Source organism: Lycium barbarum, chromosome 10, assembly GCF_019175385.1.
Source record: "Lycium barbarum isolate Lr01 chromosome 10, ASM1917538v2, whole genome shotgun sequence".
Classification (NCBI taxonomy): domain Eukaryota; kingdom Viridiplantae; phylum Streptophyta; class Magnoliopsida; order Solanales; family Solanaceae; genus Lycium; species Lycium barbarum.
The window spans coordinates 34651630-34670596 of NC_083346.1; the positions used below are offsets into that span (position 1 = coordinate 34651630).

General features: G+C 38.1%; 1 protein-coding gene across 1 annotated transcript; it reads left to right on the plus strand.

The window, feature by feature from the left end:
- Nucleotides 1-1321: 1321 nt before the first annotated feature.
- Nucleotides 1322-18749, plus strand: LOC132612917 (putative gamma-glutamylcyclotransferase At3g02910). Its single transcript, XM_060326989.1, has 4 exons — nucleotides 1322-1438; nucleotides 1518-1607; nucleotides 17957-18400; nucleotides 18675-18749. Exons 1-4 carry the CDS (start codon nucleotides 1322-1324, stop codon nucleotides 18747-18749), a joined length of 726 nt encoding a protein of 241 aa, XP_060182972.1.
- Nucleotides 18750-18967: the final 218 nt, after the last annotated feature.

Genomic DNA, 18967 nt, shown 5'->3' on the forward strand with positions numbered 1-18967 from the left:
TTTGTATATTACGAAGGTTAATTTTTTTACAAAGGGCGTTTTTGTACTTAAAAGGGGTGTATTTTTTGCTATGAAACTCATCTCTTTTGGCCTTTTATTCTCCTAGTTATAAGGTAAAACCCAAGTCTTCTCTTGGCCTCAAATATTTTGCCCAGTTTCTGGTTCGAAATAAACTTGCTCCAATTCAAAAATGAATTTAGAATAACTGAAAGTTTTTCGGATATTTGAAAATTTACAAGTGTTGATGTGAACTTAAGTATTTATCTGAATTTTTTTTTATGAGCCCTGGTCCAAAAATCCTGTTTATTTAGAACAGAATTTCCTCTCAAGACTGAAACCATATCATTTTATTTTAAGGAAAATTAAGTTGGTAAATTGCTAAATTGAGTGACGAATTTTGCACTTTAAAAAAATGTAAGTTTTGTAAAGATCAAGCAGCATGTTTGCCATTTTTATCTCAAGTTTTTAAAAAGGCTTGTTTCTACCCGTTAGTACCTGCAAACTGTTTGTAAAGTCCCTTTTTATACTTAGTTTTGAATTGTTGAATTTGATCGTCGTTTTGAAAATCCGTTTGGGGACCTAAAGTCATCTAAACAGCATATGGACCGTTATCCTAAGATGGCTAGTTCAAATCATAAAGATTCCGCTATAGTATGAGTTTGTACACATTTACAAATACATCAATCAAGTAAATGAATAGACATGGAAATAAAAAAAGGAAATAGGGATAGACTGGGGTGTACCAAACCCCCTAATTGGCCATTTTCACCCATGGCTGGGCTTTCTACGCGCCTCGCTATTTATCTTCGCGGACTCGATTTGTCTTTATTTTTTGAAATATGATTCTTATTAGGCCTTTGGCCTAATAAGTTGGCTGTCCCGACCCGAACGGTCATGCAAGTGCAGAGGGAGAAAAGAAAAAAGGGAACTTGGTTAATTTATATTTACTGAACTTATCACGCTAATAATTAAATTAAACATATATATTATGAAAAATACTTATACGAATCCTACCTTCATCCTATCCTCATCCTCAACTGGATTTTGTCGATTCGAGATTTCTATTGGCATGAGGACTGGGTCCTTGCCCCGTATTCCCGATGTCGCACAAGTTTCAAGGGATTTCTGAGAACCCTAGGCATGGCTAACACCGGGAAGGCTTGGACTACCCCAAACTGCCATGGTCCATCTCAAGAAACATATCCAAAAGAGGGCAAGAGAGAGTACAGAACTCAGAGCTATAGAATAATCCAAACAGGTTCATGAAAGCAACAACACTATACTGTACCCCTAAAGATGAGGGTATAGGAAAAACATAACCATGAAGTGGCCAGATGAGGCTTTAGTAATTCATGCAAGCATGGAAGTTGAGGTGGATAAACTAAGTTATACAACCAGACTGCTGACAGAGAGTGCATACAATTACCAAACTAGCCTGGTTATACAGAGCCAAACATATCATTCTTTCAGAGAAGGCAATGTGCATGGTACATGACAAAACTGTATGTTGCATTCAGATATACAAGGGGGATGTAGGAGTAACTTCACATACTGTCAACAAGAAACAACACGTAGAGTGGCAGGCTAGACAAGGTGCAGTGGTTCAAGTGATATGAAAGGATATCTGATGAAATCTTTCACATTTTAGCATATAGAGCTGGGTAAGCAGGAATGAGAAGGCCTGGTCATGATCATGGAAGGACTAATACAAGTTACAGTGGTATGCAGAAAGGTAATCAAAAGTAAGGGGATCTTGACCTAGGATCATGGATGAAGTAATGCAATTAATGGGGTGTAGAGAGGGCGAGAAAATCATGATAGGGAATAGTGCACGCAGTAGCATGTAGAGGAAGCCAGTAAGTCATGAAAAATTAGCACACATGCCCAACATTTGAGATAGCACAAACTGCAATATGTAGAGGACTTAGGAACTAAGCATGGATCATGGACTAGGCAAGGGCAAGTGACAAGCTGGGGGACAAAGCAAGCAAAGTAGATTTCATGCACATAGTCATGCCAACAGACATAAAGATCAAGGTGCAACATGCATATAAAGACAAGTATGGTCAAATCTAGAACAAGTAGACATGTCATAGACATAGACAAGTGATAATGAGGATTCAGATGAGCAGAGTTGAGAAAATGAGGTTAGGGAGAGGCATGGTAATTCAAAGGAGTCAAACAGTGCACAACAAACATAGAGTCAAGTATGCAATTGTTCCATTAAGACAACATGACAAATGAGTAGGCAAGCATGTGAGGAGAGAAAGGGTTTCAAATACTGGATTCTGTACATCAACAGATGAACATAGTAAGACATTTAGGCATGTATGGATGTTTCACATATTAGGCAATGTTATTATAGGCAGTTTTGAGCAAGAAATTTAACTCAATAATCAGTTAAGTAGGTGGCATGGATATACACTTTGAAGTGCAGGTTTTGTCCAAATTTCAGAAATTTCAGAGGATACAAGAGCAGTCATTCTTTTATAAAGGAAAGACACATCAAAGCATGGATTACTAAGTCACTACTAATGCTAGTTAGAGTTGTTTTCATGGCACATTTTTGCAATAGTTCAAATTGGGCAAGTTCACATTGGTTAATAATCAAAATTGGCCAGGGTGACTCAACAATCATCTAGGCTTCAGAATTAAACCAACTTGCATTGGTACTGATCCATATTAACCAAGGCAAACATTCATGACTTAGGCCTTTACTGCTGACATGAGGTCCTATTAACAGCTAGTCACAACTGACATGAGGTCCTCTTAACAGCTAGTCACACTTAATCTGAACAACAATTGTAGGAGGTCCTATTAACAGCTAGTCACACTTAATCTGAACAACAATAAATTATTTGCCTATTAGACTTCTTCCTGACTCAACAATTGAATAGATAATTATTCAAAATTGTTTTGCCCCTTTTTTTTTATTAATTATAATAAAATATTTCATAAATATCATAAAATATTAATTAATTTCTAAATAATATATATTGTCATGAAAACCCTTTTTATCAATTCAGAAGAGCAAAATATTGACCAGAACTACTTTATGAGAATCTATTTAGACCTTTTAAGACGCGCAACTCATTTTATTTATTATCCAAGGACTCGGAGTAATTAAAATAAATTATGGGAGGTCAAAAATTAGGTGTCAAAAAATACTACTTGCAACATAAAATATTACCACGAGTAGGGTCTTACCTCGAAAATATAACTCTAGTCCTCACATGATAGGGATTCCACAATCTTCTCTCTTAAAGTATGCTAACTCATCCACTGTAGAAGGTCACAAAACTTATCTGACGGTGTACCCCTAACCCACTTTTTATAAACCTCAACAAGTCGGTTCACTGAAATATGCTTCTCACTAGTCACGGATCATGAACCTCACGGAGCTCTGTCATATCAAATAGTCCATCCCTGTAGATTTCCTTCTTAAGCTCTCGCAACACACACATCTCAACTGGAAAATGCAAGAAGACGACACCACAATCCATACTGATCCAAGAAATCCCCAAGATGTATCTTTTTCTCATTGATTCACAATCATCTATACCTTTTCTCGACTAGTCAATTCCCAATTTTCTAATCAATTCACGATTATCGATACCGTAATCAATCCTCGAATCCACTCCATCGAATAACACATAATCATAAATCTTGCAACTAGCCTAATTAATCCTGGAGATAGGATCGTACCACACACTCTGCACATTAGAGTTTCCTTAACGCTTACAACTCAAACTCGAACGCTCTCTAAATCTAGCGTATCACACAAACAGTCTCACTAATATCCTCATGTATCCCACTAAATCGTCCTTGCCCGAATTACCTTACTAAATTTCCGAAATGTATACCGAACTTAACTCAGTTAACCCATCATCGTCTATTCTATCATTTCAAGTATCTAGGTTTACTAATCCCATACTCAAATCCTTAACATTACTAGTCCTCGAAGAATCACCTCAATTATCGAATCTGAAGACTTATAACCACTTGCACGACTATCCCTTTTTATTCAATCATCCTAGTCGAGTAATAATACCACTAGTAGGGGGATCTAGCCAATTTTTTTGCACAATGAATACAGGGTTTCCAACCTTAGTCCACCACAAATCTCTATCAATCTATGACATAACCGAACATACTACCCATCCATAAACTCTTAAGCCCACTCTATGCTGTCCAATCGCAACCAAGCTCCCACATCACTAACTCTTACTTAAATGATTCCCTTTCTGCCCTTAACCTCGTAGACACCAACCAACCTCATCGGTCTCACCCCTTACTGTACATCATGATATATTGTTCCCGCAATCCAACACGACTCAAGTACCCATATTACCTCACCTCAAGTCTTATGAACCTTAAGTCCCTAAACCCGATAGCAATATGCCTCATTGCAATCCTTCAGTTCCCATATTTCATTTCAAATCTTTTATCACTACCGACCAACAACACTCAATTCCACTCGATCCTCTAAACTAATCATCCATCTAAGCCAAACGAACCACCAAATAAAATCCATATTTCTCCTCAAATCTAAGTGTAGCAACCAGTAACTCCTCAAGTCATTAACGCATCGCATACCCCTATAATTGAAGTCATTTCTATCAGTCGCAACCTTATCCTGACAACCATGTCAGATACTAATTTTTTTCCTTCCCAATCTCTCGAAAAGGTACTCATGTCCAAGATATTCTATGAAGTCTCACTCCTTATTGTCAACTTCTTTTCTTTATTACTCGCGATCATAATACGTCGCCCACATTCGATGGTCATCACCGAACTTACACTTGTTCTGACATACCGACGTCTAATACCCTACTGTTGCAGAATCGTCGACCCGCCATTAGTTCACCAGTGTCACACACACAATCATAAAGCCTTGAAGAAGCCGAAGTCAACAGATCACACCACCGAGCAACCCACTATTGTTAAGCCATCAATGCACTTGTCACTTCCGAGCTACCCAACACTGAAACATGGAGATTAGGTAACCATTTGAACTATCTTTCCCATTTCTCAAGAACCCCCACAATAAACTAGTCTAATCGCGACTCCACACAATCAAATCCTCAGGCCATAACTAAAGACTGAACTGGATCACGCATTCGAATCAGGATAACACATCTCGTCCCATTCCACAACACATCATAGATCGACCGTTCACATAAGAATTTAAGGATGAGTGTCCACCCTCCGTGGGTGATTAAGATAAGAAAGTTCAGATACCAATTGGAATCAACTAGATACCAATTTGAATAAAGTTGCACGAGAGAATGGCAGAAAGTGAAGTTTCCTAAATGTCCCATAGCCTCTCGCAGATAAGTACTGAGCTCATCGTACCGATCTACAAGACTCTACTAGACACGCTTTTATATTAGAGACCGGGTAACCTAATGCTCTGATACCAACTTTTCACGACCCAATTTAGCTAAGTCGCGTGGGAACCTGCCTTTTCCACCTCGATAGGCGAACCCTCAACCCAACAATAGTAAAAACATGAATAAATAAATAAGTAAGCCGAAGAGACAAAATCACATAAGTGTGACAATACTGATAGAGAAATATGCGGAAGTAAGGAAAATACACCCAGAGTTTGGTCTAACCATACAATAGCATCTAACTAGAATGTATAAGTCTAGAATTATCAATAATACATCAAAAGTTTGAATATGTCTCGGAATAGCCAATAAAACATAAATAAATGAAGAATCTTCAAGGCAGTCGACGTCTTTGTGTTCACCCTGTAGACTCTAAACAACAATTCTCGGAACGACTATCAGCCACGAGAAATAGAGGTCAATCCCACCTGGAATTCTACATTCCTAAAAGAATGCAACAAGTGCAGGTCAGTACAAACAACAGTACCGGTAGGTATCATAGGCCGACTAAGACTAGTTGGCATATATAAAGACAATAAGGTAAGAGAAAATAAGCAAACTATAGAGTACAAGCCATGCTTCTAAGAAATCGACTCACATAATCCAGCCTTGATGTAACAACTAGCCCTAAGTGAAACAAATATCCAAGTATACTGAAAACCCAGTCTCGTCAAGAAAAACCAACACATACCCCATATTAAATACAATCCAAGAATATGACCAACACAGTATCCAAGTCATAAGCAACCACGAAGTATAATCAAGCAATGCAATATGAGATATGAATGCAATGTAATGCGATGCAATGCAATGCCTGTACTTTTATACTCCGATAGCGGAATACCTCCACGCCTCGGCACCACAACCTATTGAGGACCCGTGAAGTCCAAGCACCTCACTCCACACACAGCTCAGAGGACCCAATTATCTACAAGTATAGTAATATCGGGTTTCCATATCAGCCCCTCCGCACACAGCTCGGAGGTGACTTACCATATTCCACAATCATTAATGTTCTTTCTCATTTCCATCAATAGTGCCAGTCACGCAGCGTAATAAAATGATATGAAATGAATATGGAACGATGCAAGTACAAACAATGAATAATATTAAGTTCAAGTTGTGCCACACACAGCGCATCAAATATGAAATGATTATGGGACGATGCACGTACAACAATGAATAATATCAAGTTCAAGTTGTGCCACACACAGTGCACCCATATCGTCAACAAGTGATCCACACAGTAATCATAATGAATCTCTAATTTCCATAACAATAAGAGTCAACTATCCCAAATGGTTATACCAATAACGAGGCGTACACTAAGTACTGATATCAAGTAATATCATCCTTCCAGTTTACTCCCAATTAACAAACAATCCACTAATTTATACACAACGTACCAAATAGGGTCTAATGGAGTCTACAGGCTACTAGCCTAATCAAACAAGTCACAAGCAATACCAAACCCTAAGGCAACATCCAACCCAACTCCATACCCGAAGTTTTACATGATATCCCCGACAATATCATCTAAATATACGGTTCAATAATCGAAGTCTCACCACAGGGGTAAACTGTAACCTACCTGGAAGGCCGAACAACTGTCACGACCCGACTAGGGGCCGTGACGGGTACCCGGGGCTAACCACCGAGCACCGCTCGTTCTACTACTTATTATGCTCATTAAACGTTCTTGTATCAAATTAATACTCAAATTATGAGAAAGTCATCTTTCATTTAAAAACATAAATACTTTTATATACATAAACCTTTCGGCGATCAAAATAATATATATATATATATATATATATATATATATATATATATATATCAAAATAAAACAAGGACTCTTAGTTTTCTTGAAGATAGGAAACTAATAAAGAAGAAGGAAATTCATGCCATAAGATTCATGCCTTAGAAGGAAAGGAATAGCCTCACATACCTTTGGCGTTTAACTACTCCATTGCTTGTTCGTCCTCCTTTGATGCTCACGTCTTTACCTTCAAAAGAATTCGCATTAACATTAGCTAAATGATTATAAGAACGTGCTTATTGAAGCTAAGGAAAAGTGGGCAGCATTTCCTTTGTTTATACAACTTTTCCATATTCTATATCAATTCCCAACATTCATAACAACACTCACAATGTAATAGACAACAATCATCATTCATCTACATTACCCGCATTTCACAATTCTCCTTCAATTTCTCCATAATTGTGGTTATAGCTCACTATTGCGTTTTCTCATATCTAATACTTATTCCATGTTATAAATGTCATTCACAACATATTTACAATCACAACATACCAATATTCATAATTCAATTCAAATATCTCACCCAACAATGTCACTATTCACACATTCATGACCCATTTTCTATGTCTTTCTAAAATCCATGTGTTTTTAACTTTCAACACCTTAAACAACCAAGAATGATAATAAAAATCACCTTAGATGATGGATGAACAACACTTGAGTGAAGCTTCTCTTCATGCACCAAAATCCTAACTTACTTCCCTTCAGTTTTCTTGGTGTGGATGAACTTTGATTAGGTTTCATATGCTTGATTTTGTGGTTTTGATGTAGTTAATCATGGTTTTCCATTGATTTCTTGTGGGTGAATATTAGAGAGTGTTCTAGAGTTTTCTTGAAGTGTAGAGGAGTGAAGTGAAATGAAATAAAATGAAGGAGAGAGGTCCTTATATTAAATTGAAACTTGTCCCGACCCAAATATACGGACCAACATACGGTCCGTACATTTTATACGGGCCGTATGTGTAGCCGTATGTTTGGTCCAGAATATGATGGTCCTCTTGACTAATTATACGGCCTAACATACGACCAGTATAATTTATACGGTCCGTATGTTGGGCCATATAGTGCCCAGCTGTTTCGATTTCGTTCTCGTCGACTCGTTTGATCTCCAATCCTTATGGAACCTTCTTGACACTTGTTTAACACCTCAATACCAATCTAAGGGACATTATCACTCGTCTCCAAGAAATCATTACGCCATCATTAACCCGTCGTCCATAATTCTTACCCGATACATAATATATCATTTACTTCCTTTGACAAGCTTCTTCATTTCTGTTAAATGCCTTTGGATCTCAATTGGAATCATCAAATGCCATCCCTTACTTATTAAATCATTGTATACGTCGCTCCCTTCGCTAACTTATTCATTTTACGTTAAGGGGGAATTTTCCCAGGTGTAACATTCTTCCCCCCTTTTGGGAACATTTGTCCTCGAATGTTAAATACTCGGGAATTCTACGAAAATTTCACCAGAGTTTCCCCTGTAATATGGCATTACCATCCTGTCACAGCAACCCACAATAATATTGCCTCACAGTTCCATAACACAACAGAACTAAAATTTGGCCACACACGACCAATATGCATAAACAAGGAAAGCATACATACCTCATGGTCTTGGTGTTTCCTGATGAATCTCTCCTGGGAGACGGAATAAGTGCGGGTATGTGGATTTCATTTTCTCTTCCGCTTCCCAAGTCATTCTTCTTGGTTGTTATTTTGCCATAAGACCTTAACTGAGGCCACTCCTTTATATCGAAGTCTCCATCCTTGCCTATCTAATACGGCAATGGGTACCTCCTCATAAATCAAATTTTCCGTCACTTAAACATCATTTACTGGCACGATCCTAGTAGGATTTCCAACATATTTACGAAGCATCGAGGCATGGATGGTAGATCTAACTCATAAGCCATCTTGCCTATTTTGCATACAATTCATAAGGCCTAATGCATCGGGGACTAAGCTTCCCTTTCATTCAGTGATCTTATTGCATTCGTAAGTTGTCACACCCCAGGGCTACTGTAGTAAGCACTTATGTCACATTCGAAGTAATTATCTTATTTATCCCTAACAATAATCCCAACTCAACATTTCAACTCAATTTACCATATATTTTCCTTCAACTGACCCAGGGGTATCATGACCACACTATTCTTGTTTACCTCTTACTCCTCTTTTTAAGTACCCACTTGGTTTCATTAGCTACGTATAATTACTTGCAAGTTACATACACATCTATACATATACATGTATCCACATCTGCATCCGTATTCATAATCGTACTCATTTACCTATCATATCCATGGTCATATTCATATAGATATCATTTACATAGCATGCCGACCACGAAGGTTCGATGTTCCGCGCACCCGACCATAACTAGGCTCGGTGTCGTTCATACCAAAAGCCTTTTGGCTATCTATAGTAACTTATCTCATCGTACTCTCTTCCTTCCTTTATCTTGTTTTCCTTGATTATCGTATCTAGCGTCCTGCTATAGAAAACCTTAGGTCTATTTCTTAATTGTCGCTTATAAATAGCAATATTAGTAACAACGACTTAACCGCTAGTACCTTTTCTTCTATTCTAATATAGTATCGCCATCTTTTATAATATCCCTTGAGTTATTCGCGAATGGCTTCCCGTACAGTCTCAGATGCCTGCTCAATTTATGTTTGTTTATTTACTAGTCATTAGATTCATTTCTGCATAACTCTCGCTCTTTGCTTTAGAGTCTATATCTGTCACATCTTAGGGTCCATCATTTCAATCTTCACACTTGTATCCTCTTTATTCGCTTCCCCCCTTTAAGGGTTTTACTTGTACCATTCTTAAATCCGTTGCCTCACCTGCAAATCTTGAATTCATATACCCCTCACTACACTACATCTTATTCATGTCGTTTCTCATAGTCTATAGCTACAATAATTCATATGTGAAGTCTTAACATTCTCACCTTGAAGTCTTTTAACCAAATAAGACCATCAATATAACAATCCGAACAAGGATGTATTTTCGCCTAGCTCCTCCGGTAGTTATGAGTCAATATCTAAATCCGCTCCAATTAACAACTTTCTGCCCCATAGGGATGCTCACAATAGTAGTAGGTCTAGCTATCCATACCATCCATATAATGTCACTTGCCCTCTTCTTCGGTGCTCAAAGTTCAATTGTAACGTCATCTTTGTTTTCCAGGGCCTAAGTATCATACGCCCCTAATACCCCTTATGCCTCATATTCTTTTACTCTTGTTTTGCACTCAACACTGACTTCAAAACCAATCATAATCGTAGTATACTTGTCGTTGATGATAGCTTTACTCTATCGCTTTATTGTCGTACAGTAAACTCATAACTCATAATCATCTTTTTCTTTTCAACTCTTTACTTCATATACTTTACTCGTTCTAACTTGGCATAGGATATTCGTAGGAGATACATTTTTCTTTTAGTCATAACACGACTACTTCTTAAGTGCGCGTACTTCGTATATTTCTTTTTCTCTCTATTCTCATTCTTATTCCTTTACATTCTTTCCTCCTCAATTAATCTTATTTCCTCCCCCTTTTCTGGTTAATCCTTTCGTTATTCATCTTCCTGTAGTCTTGGTCTTTTACATTCAGCTAAAGATATCACCCATACTCTCGACTATACCAATCACAAACTACTACTACTTTGCCATACCACTTCTTTCCGATTCTTTTTCAAGTTGACTTCCCCCTTTTTGCTGGCCATCATTTCTATCATTGAGGAATCCATATGCTGGACTTTCCCCTAACAAGGTCTTTTAAGCTTTCTCGTCTACCACCCCGTGGCTCGCTTGCTGGTTTCACCCTTGCATTCACTCTTTATTCATGTGGAACATGCCACATCCTTAGTCGTTTCCTCGCTATACTTTGTATTACAGTTCTTGTTACGTTCTCATTATACATTGATCATAATCGACGCTATAGAGTGACACTTCTTTACTTCGTTCGTAAGCCTGCTCATAAAATAAAATAAATCTTGCGAAGTAAGCATACTCAACCTGTTACTCTTTCTAATCAGTTCTATTACACTTACCATATAAATTGTTTTACCAGCGTATTCTCATTCACCATAACCCTTCGTATTCGTACCTCAGTCTCCGGGTACTGTTACTTTATTTACTAGTAAACTTATCGTATCTTACTCGCACTTATCCGCCCAATCAATACCCCAGTACCACACTCTATTGGAGTTATCCTTTCTCTCCCATGTCAGGTTTTAATGCTACCAATCTCCTAAATTTACTCTAACATTTCTCTTTACCGTATCAATGTCGATCTTATAACTATTGTTACAAGCAATTCAATAGTATTAACTCACCTCTTGTAGTTGTTAACGGTACTACTAGCTTAATCTCGTCCTGCCATTACTTTTTGTACAACATCTTTTCCCGCCAGGACATATTACAGGCTTATATCTTATCTCCTTTAGATTCTAGGAAAACTTTCGACCGAGTTTCTCTTGTAAACATAACAATCCCAAACCTGCACATAGCCTAGAAAACACGTCCGATGTCTCAATGGGACATATATCGGAACACACATAATACGTAAACGAACAACACAAGATCACTTACCATTAAAGGATATAAATAGTAGTGCTTGTCTCATAAGTTGTGCCTGCACACTCAGTCTAGGATTACAATATCTATATACATACACATATTATTTATATTCACTCCCTATCAATCAGCTTACTCGTATCTCACAGTCCTGGCTATCACTAGGTTACTAACAAATATAGTTATCCCAAATTATCGGATTGGCTCAGATTTTTCACCTCAACCCAATCATCACAACGGGGGTGATACATGACAGCATAGGATCCGAATCAATCGATGCACACATATCATAAGAGGATACTAACAATAAACCTGGAATAATATCAGGGGAAGACTCAGGACCCAGTCGCTCAGCTAACGCATAGATATGATGCCGGGATCCACTTGGACTGAGCGTTCCTCTTTGGTTTCTATCACCACCTACTAACATCTGTGACCTTGGCCTTGGGGGGCGTATCAATGATGAAGAGCCAACTACTAACCCAATAGGTCGAACCTTATCTCTACCACGCCTCCATGGGCAGTCGCGCATAATATGGCCTGGCCGAGCACAGGTATAACAAACATCCGAGCCCAAGCGGCACGGTCCAGAATGTAACTTGCGACACTGAGTGCATCGCGGTACCGAGGATCTCATCTGACTAGAACCACTCCGAATGCGAGAAATGAAAACTCTGAGACTTTGGGGTGACCTTGAATAAGTAGACCCATCAAATCCAGGTCTAGAAAACTGTGGAGGAGCACCAGTTGTTGAACGAACTGGCCTAGAGAATCGTTGCCTTGGAGCACCCCTAAACTCATGATCAAACCCTGAAGCATTAGTTCCCTTTCTCCAACCCCTGTTATCATGGCCCACATCTTGCCGCTGAGCTTGAGCGGCTACCAATTGAGTCAGTAAAAGAATAGCCTATCTCATCTCTTGGCCCGAGGCATCTGGTGGAGGAACGGGGGGTGCTGGGGCTAAATTTAAGGCTCCCCAGTGATCCTCTAAAGTGGGCGAAATATGGGAAAACAGAGGTGGGGCCTTTTTCTGGGGCTCGCCCTCTCCATGTCTATAGGTGGCTCCCGTTCAAGCCCTTTTTCAACCACTATCTTTCCTTTCTGGGCTGCCGTAGCTTTTCCCTTTGACGGCATTTCTGAAATCACAACACACTATTAAGAGGGGAAAATCTTATAACACAGCTCTATCGCACGATCTCTTAAGATAAAAGATGGTCATTTTTCCTAAATGCCCTGTAGCCTCTTGTTTATTAGCGTGGCGCGCAACACACCATAAACAAGACTCTACTAGACACGGCTCGTAGACACTTCCTAGGACTGAACTGCTCTGATACCACTTTTGTCACCACCCGACTAGGGGCTGACGGGTACCCGGGGCTAACCACCGAGAGCCGCTCGTTCTACTACTTATTATGCTCATTAAACGTTCTTGTATCAAATTCATACTCAAATTATGAGAAAGTCATCTTTCATTTAAAAACATAAATACTTTTATATACATAAACCTTTCGGCCATCAAAATATATATATATATATATATATATATATATATATATATATATATATATATATATATATATATATATATATATATATATATATATATATATATACATAGCCGCAACCTTGTGAGACCATATAACCCACACTGCGTATCTACGAGCCTCTACTGGAGTACTAGACATAAGGACGGGACAGGACCCCGTCGTGCCCAAAACATACATATACATATATACCAAAAGAATAATCAATGGCACCTCCGGAAGATGGAGTGCTCTTCAAATCAGCGAGTAGCTCATACGAGTCTGGGTCGCCTCCCTTTCTACCTGTGGGCATGAACACAGCGTCCAAAGAAAACGGACGTCAGTACGAATATTGTACTGAGTATGAGAGGCATAAACAATAATGATACATCAATGAGATAAAGAAAGCATCAACAAGGAGCAACTGTAGTTGACTGTAACTTATAGAAGAAATAGCACATACTGACTTACTCATAATCATCATCATCTCATGTATGCAATAATGTATAAGTTGCCCGTCCATATAGGTACGGTGTGATAATGTATAAGCTGCCCGTCCATATAGGTACGGTGTGATAATAATTAAACTGCGTCCAGGCCTCCTGCGTCCGGGGTATAAGCTGCCCACTATAGTGGTGTGTGTCTGCCCGTCTTAGCGGTGTCTGCCCGCCTTAGCGGTGTAATATCATCATCAGGTGCATATCAAAGGCCTATCATACTATTATCATAATGCATGCATAATAGCTCAAGGATAGTTATACTTTATCGGGGTGACGTAAGGTCGTGATCCCCCGATTTCATTATGGAGCACTCATTGACATTCTGCCTCACCTTGAAGGGATTAGCATATAAGGTGAGTGTCTACAATAACGACTTCAATGGGTTATAGATAGCATCATTAGCTTTATAGGATCATCATATCATGGATTCTAGATTTCTTTAGACTCACTTACCATCATTGTTATTGTACCCATAGTGTATCTCTTATTTCATATGGCTATTCATGAACAAGGACTCTTAGTTTTCTTAAAGATAGGAAACTCATGAAGAAGAAGGAAATTCATGCCATAAGATTCATGCCTTAGAAGGAAAATACTAGCCTTACATACCTTTTGTGTTTAACTACTTTATTGCTTGTTCGTCCTCCTTTAATGCTCACGTCTTTACCTTCAAAAGAATTCGCATTAACATTAGCTAAGCGATTATAAGAACGTGCTTATTGAAGCTCAGGAAACTTGGGCAGCATTTCCTTTGTTTATAAAACTTTTCCATATTCTATATCAATTCCCAACATTCATAACAACACTCACAATGTAATAGACAACAATCATCATTCATCTACATTACCCACATTACCCACATTTCACAATTCTCCTTCAATTTCTCCATAATTGTGGTTATAGCTCACTATCGCGTTTTCTCATATCTAATACTTATTCCATGTTCTAAGTGTCATTCACAACATATTTACAATCACAACATACCAATATTCATAATTCAATCCAAATATCTCACCCAACAATGTCACTATTCACACATTCATGACCCATTTTCTATGTCTTTCTAAAATCCATGTGTTTTTAACTTTCAACACCTTAAACAACAAAGAATGATAATAAAACTCACCTTAGATGATGGATGAACAACACTTGAGTGAAGCTTCTCTTCTTGCACCAAAATCCTAACTTACTTCCCTTCAGTTTTCTTGGTGTGGATGAACTTTGATTAGGTTTCATATGCTTGATTTTGTGGTTTTGATGTAGTTAATCATGGTTTTCCATTGATTTCTTGTGGATGAATATTAGAGAGTGTTCCAGAGTTTTCTTTAAGTGTAGAGGAGTGAAGTGAAATGAAATAAAATGAAGGAGAGAGAACCTTATATTAAATTGAAACCTGTCCCGACCCAAATATACGGACCAACATACGGTCCGTACATTTTATACGGGCCGTATGTGTAGCCGTATGTTTGGTCCAGGATATGATGGTCCTCTTGGCTAATTATACGGCCTAACATACGGCCAGTATAATTTATACGGTCCGTATTTTGGGCCGTATAGTGCCCAGCTGTTCCGATTTCATTCTCGTCGACTCGTTTGATCTCCAATCCTTATGGAACCTTCTTGACACTTGTTTAACACCTCAATACCAATCTAAGGGACGTTATCACTCATCTCCAAGACATCTTTATGCCATCATTAACTCGTCGTCCATAATTCTTACCCGACACGTAATATATCTTTTACTTCCTTTGACAAACTTCTTCATTTCCGTTAAATGCCTTTGGATCTCAATTGGAATCATCAAATGCCATCTCTTACTTATTAAATCATCGTATACGTCGCGCCCTTCTCTAGGTTATTCACTGTACGTTAAAGGGGAATTTTCCCAGGTGTATCAACAACAATATCACCAACAATCACACCTTAGCCTTTCCTTTCGTTTGAGCCTAGAGATCAAGAAAGTCTAAACATATTCGAATCATGAAATTAGAATCACGACGAATATCAAACAAACCCTACTTATATTCAAGATCCAAATCCCCAACCTATAGAATAGAGTTTATAAACTAGAAGAGTGAAATTCGGAATCTAAAGGTCCCAACATGAAATCAAACCTCTAAGTGATCAATTCCCATCAATAGCAAGCTAGAATAATCAACAATTCACTCAATTTTGAATTCTAGGCGAAACCCCCAAATTTGGGTATAAACCCTAACTTTAAATTCACCCATTAAGCCTTGGAAATGGAAGATTCTAGTTGCAATAGATAATACCCATAAATATCATGCTAATCCATGCTAAATCCACCAAATAAGCAAGGTTTTATCATCATAAGATCATTAGAGGAGGAACCCACAAAACCCCCTTTTTGCTCTTACTATTTAAGAGGAATCTAGGCATGGATTATTGATTAGGAAAAGCTAATAAATGATTTAGAGACAAGATTGTTACCTTAGAGAAGAAATCAGTAAAAACCCTCCAAAATCGTCTCCTTAAGCCTCAAGAACGAGTATAGGAAATTACTTAATGTCTAATGGTTTTAACACATTAAAAGGCCTCTGACTCAACTAATACCGCTTATGTGGCATCGGGACTGCTGCAGCGATCACGCCTCGACGGCCACGACGGTCCACTCACAAATTCCCTTAGCCGCTTTAGCGGCCAGGCAACCACTATAGCGGTGCCGCTATAAAGGGCACCAGAACCATATTCCCCAAAATAAACACAAACTCAATCCCAAAATCCCGACTAATACCCGAGGCCATCTGCTCACAAACCACATACACAGACACACATAAAAAAAACACGCTACGAACGCACTCATGGCTCGAAATTTCCAACTGAGGTCTCATTGACCGAGTCAACCCTCGATACCTCGCTTTCAACTTCCCAAGTCAAGTCCCAAAATGCACCCGAGTGTAATGGGAACCGAACCAGATATGCACACAAGTCCTAAATGACCATCCGGATCTCTCGGAATCGACGAATTCCCGAAAAAGGTCCATTTACCCAAAAGTTAACTTTGAGTCAACCATTTTTCACTTTTAAGCCAGATTTCCCCAAAACTTAACCAAATCAACTCCGATGACCTCGGGAAGCGTGCCAACAGTCCCTGCGGTCAAATATGAGCTAAATAAAGCTCGAAAAAGATCAAAAGGGTCGGAAAGGCAATAACGACCAAACGGGTTGTTACAAATACTTTTTCACTTCGTGAAATTCTAAATTCATGAACTTTGATTAACATTTTAAGATGTATTTTCTCACCAAATTGATATAAGAAAAGTTGCAACTTATAGTATTTTTATGTAGTTTTCAAATTATATAAGTTTTGACGTTAAAATATTGAGTTAATCTAATCCAATTTAGTTTCACAGTTTAGTCAAACTGACTCACGATAACAAAAAAGTATAACATAGATGGGGACAGAGGGAGTAATAAATTTGAAGTTTATAGCTTACAATTCCATATTTTTATGTTCGTAGCTATCATATTTGAATGTATGTATACACCAAATTGTTTTCTGTATTTGCTTAATCAGTTTACTTTGGATTACTATTGGCGTAAATATATTGCATGTTCACGCATAATCTAGTAGCTAGTTTTTGTCCTCCAATTATTATGTCCTTTTTTAAAAAAAGAAACAAATTTGACCAATTTTATCTCTTATGGTGATTGAGTTGGGATCTTCTTCGCTTTTATTGATTATATTGAATGTTTTAGTTAGAAAAAATAATAATGAAGTGCCATTTTGATATTGTGACTTGGGAGTGTTGCTATTGTTTCTAATTTCTATTGGAAAAGCTTTAAACAATTATTGCGAGAAACAGATTTACTTTGATGTCTCTATAGCTTATAATATCATCTTTTTATGTTCGTAGCTATCATATTTGAAAAATAATTTATATATTTAAAAACTACATAAAAAATACTATAAGTCACCGACAATATAAAATATTTAACGGGCATATGAATAAATCTTGGTGACAGATTTTCTTATCTGACTCTCGAAAAACGAAAGGTATCATATAAATGGGACAGAGTATATAGCTATAATTTAGGGACCAAATATGATATTCTCTTTATTTTTTACACCTGTGTGAACTGTGAAGTAGTTAAACTCATCAGTCTTTCCACTTTTCTGAAAAAATCAGTCACAACGACAATGGGACCGATTCGCATTTGATTTTCTCGTACGGAACCTTAAAGCGCGGATTCCTCAACCACCACCTAATCGAATCCCTAATGGCCAACGGCGACGTCATTTTAATCAGCAAATACACAACGGTCTCCACCTTCCCCTTAGTCTGCCGGCCCTACGGTATCCCATACCTAATCAACATCCCCGGGTCGGGTCACCGGGTTTGGGGCGAGCCAAACAAGATGAAGCCCAATGGGCTTGGCCTGCTAGCTGATTTGGAAGGAATTGAGAGGCTGCCGGTGAGTGTTGTTGGTGGTGATGAGGCGGCGGAGGCATATTTTGTGCATAGGATTTTTGGTGGAGTGATGTGGAAGAGATGTGGAGAGGTGGGGTTGGAGGAATTTAGTGTTGGATTAGGGGAGAAAATTGTTGTGTGGTCCCTTTCGAGTGGTTCCTTCTTTTCTTTTTTCGATGTTTTAAAGGCGACAGCTCTTTTCACCAAGGAATTGGGGCTTAGAGCTATGAGCTATAACACATACGCAAGAAGAAAGAATCCCTTAATGGACGGGTACGCTAGGGGAGGACTATGCTTTGCAGGTGGGCATCACTATTTATCATGTCAAGACGGAATTCCGCTTTGTTTTTGGTGATCAAAAAAATTCGACGAAAACCGGGCATACATTCGAGAGAGAGAAGAATTATTAGAGGAAAGAAGATAGGCCGAGTAATCGTGATTTTATTCAAGATATTAGTAATTTTTTCCACAATGGTGATACTTGAGATTGTGATCTTCTTCTTCTTATTATTTTTTATTGATTAATTTAGCTGTTTTAGTTAGTAAAAATAAAGTACCATTATTATTGTGACTGTTGCTATTAGTATTTCTATTGCAAATGCTTTATATTGTAAGAAAATAAGAGCTCGTTTGTCCATGAAAATTGTGAGTATTTGAAAAAAAATTGTTTTTGTTTTCATAGTGAAAAATGGTATTTGAAAAT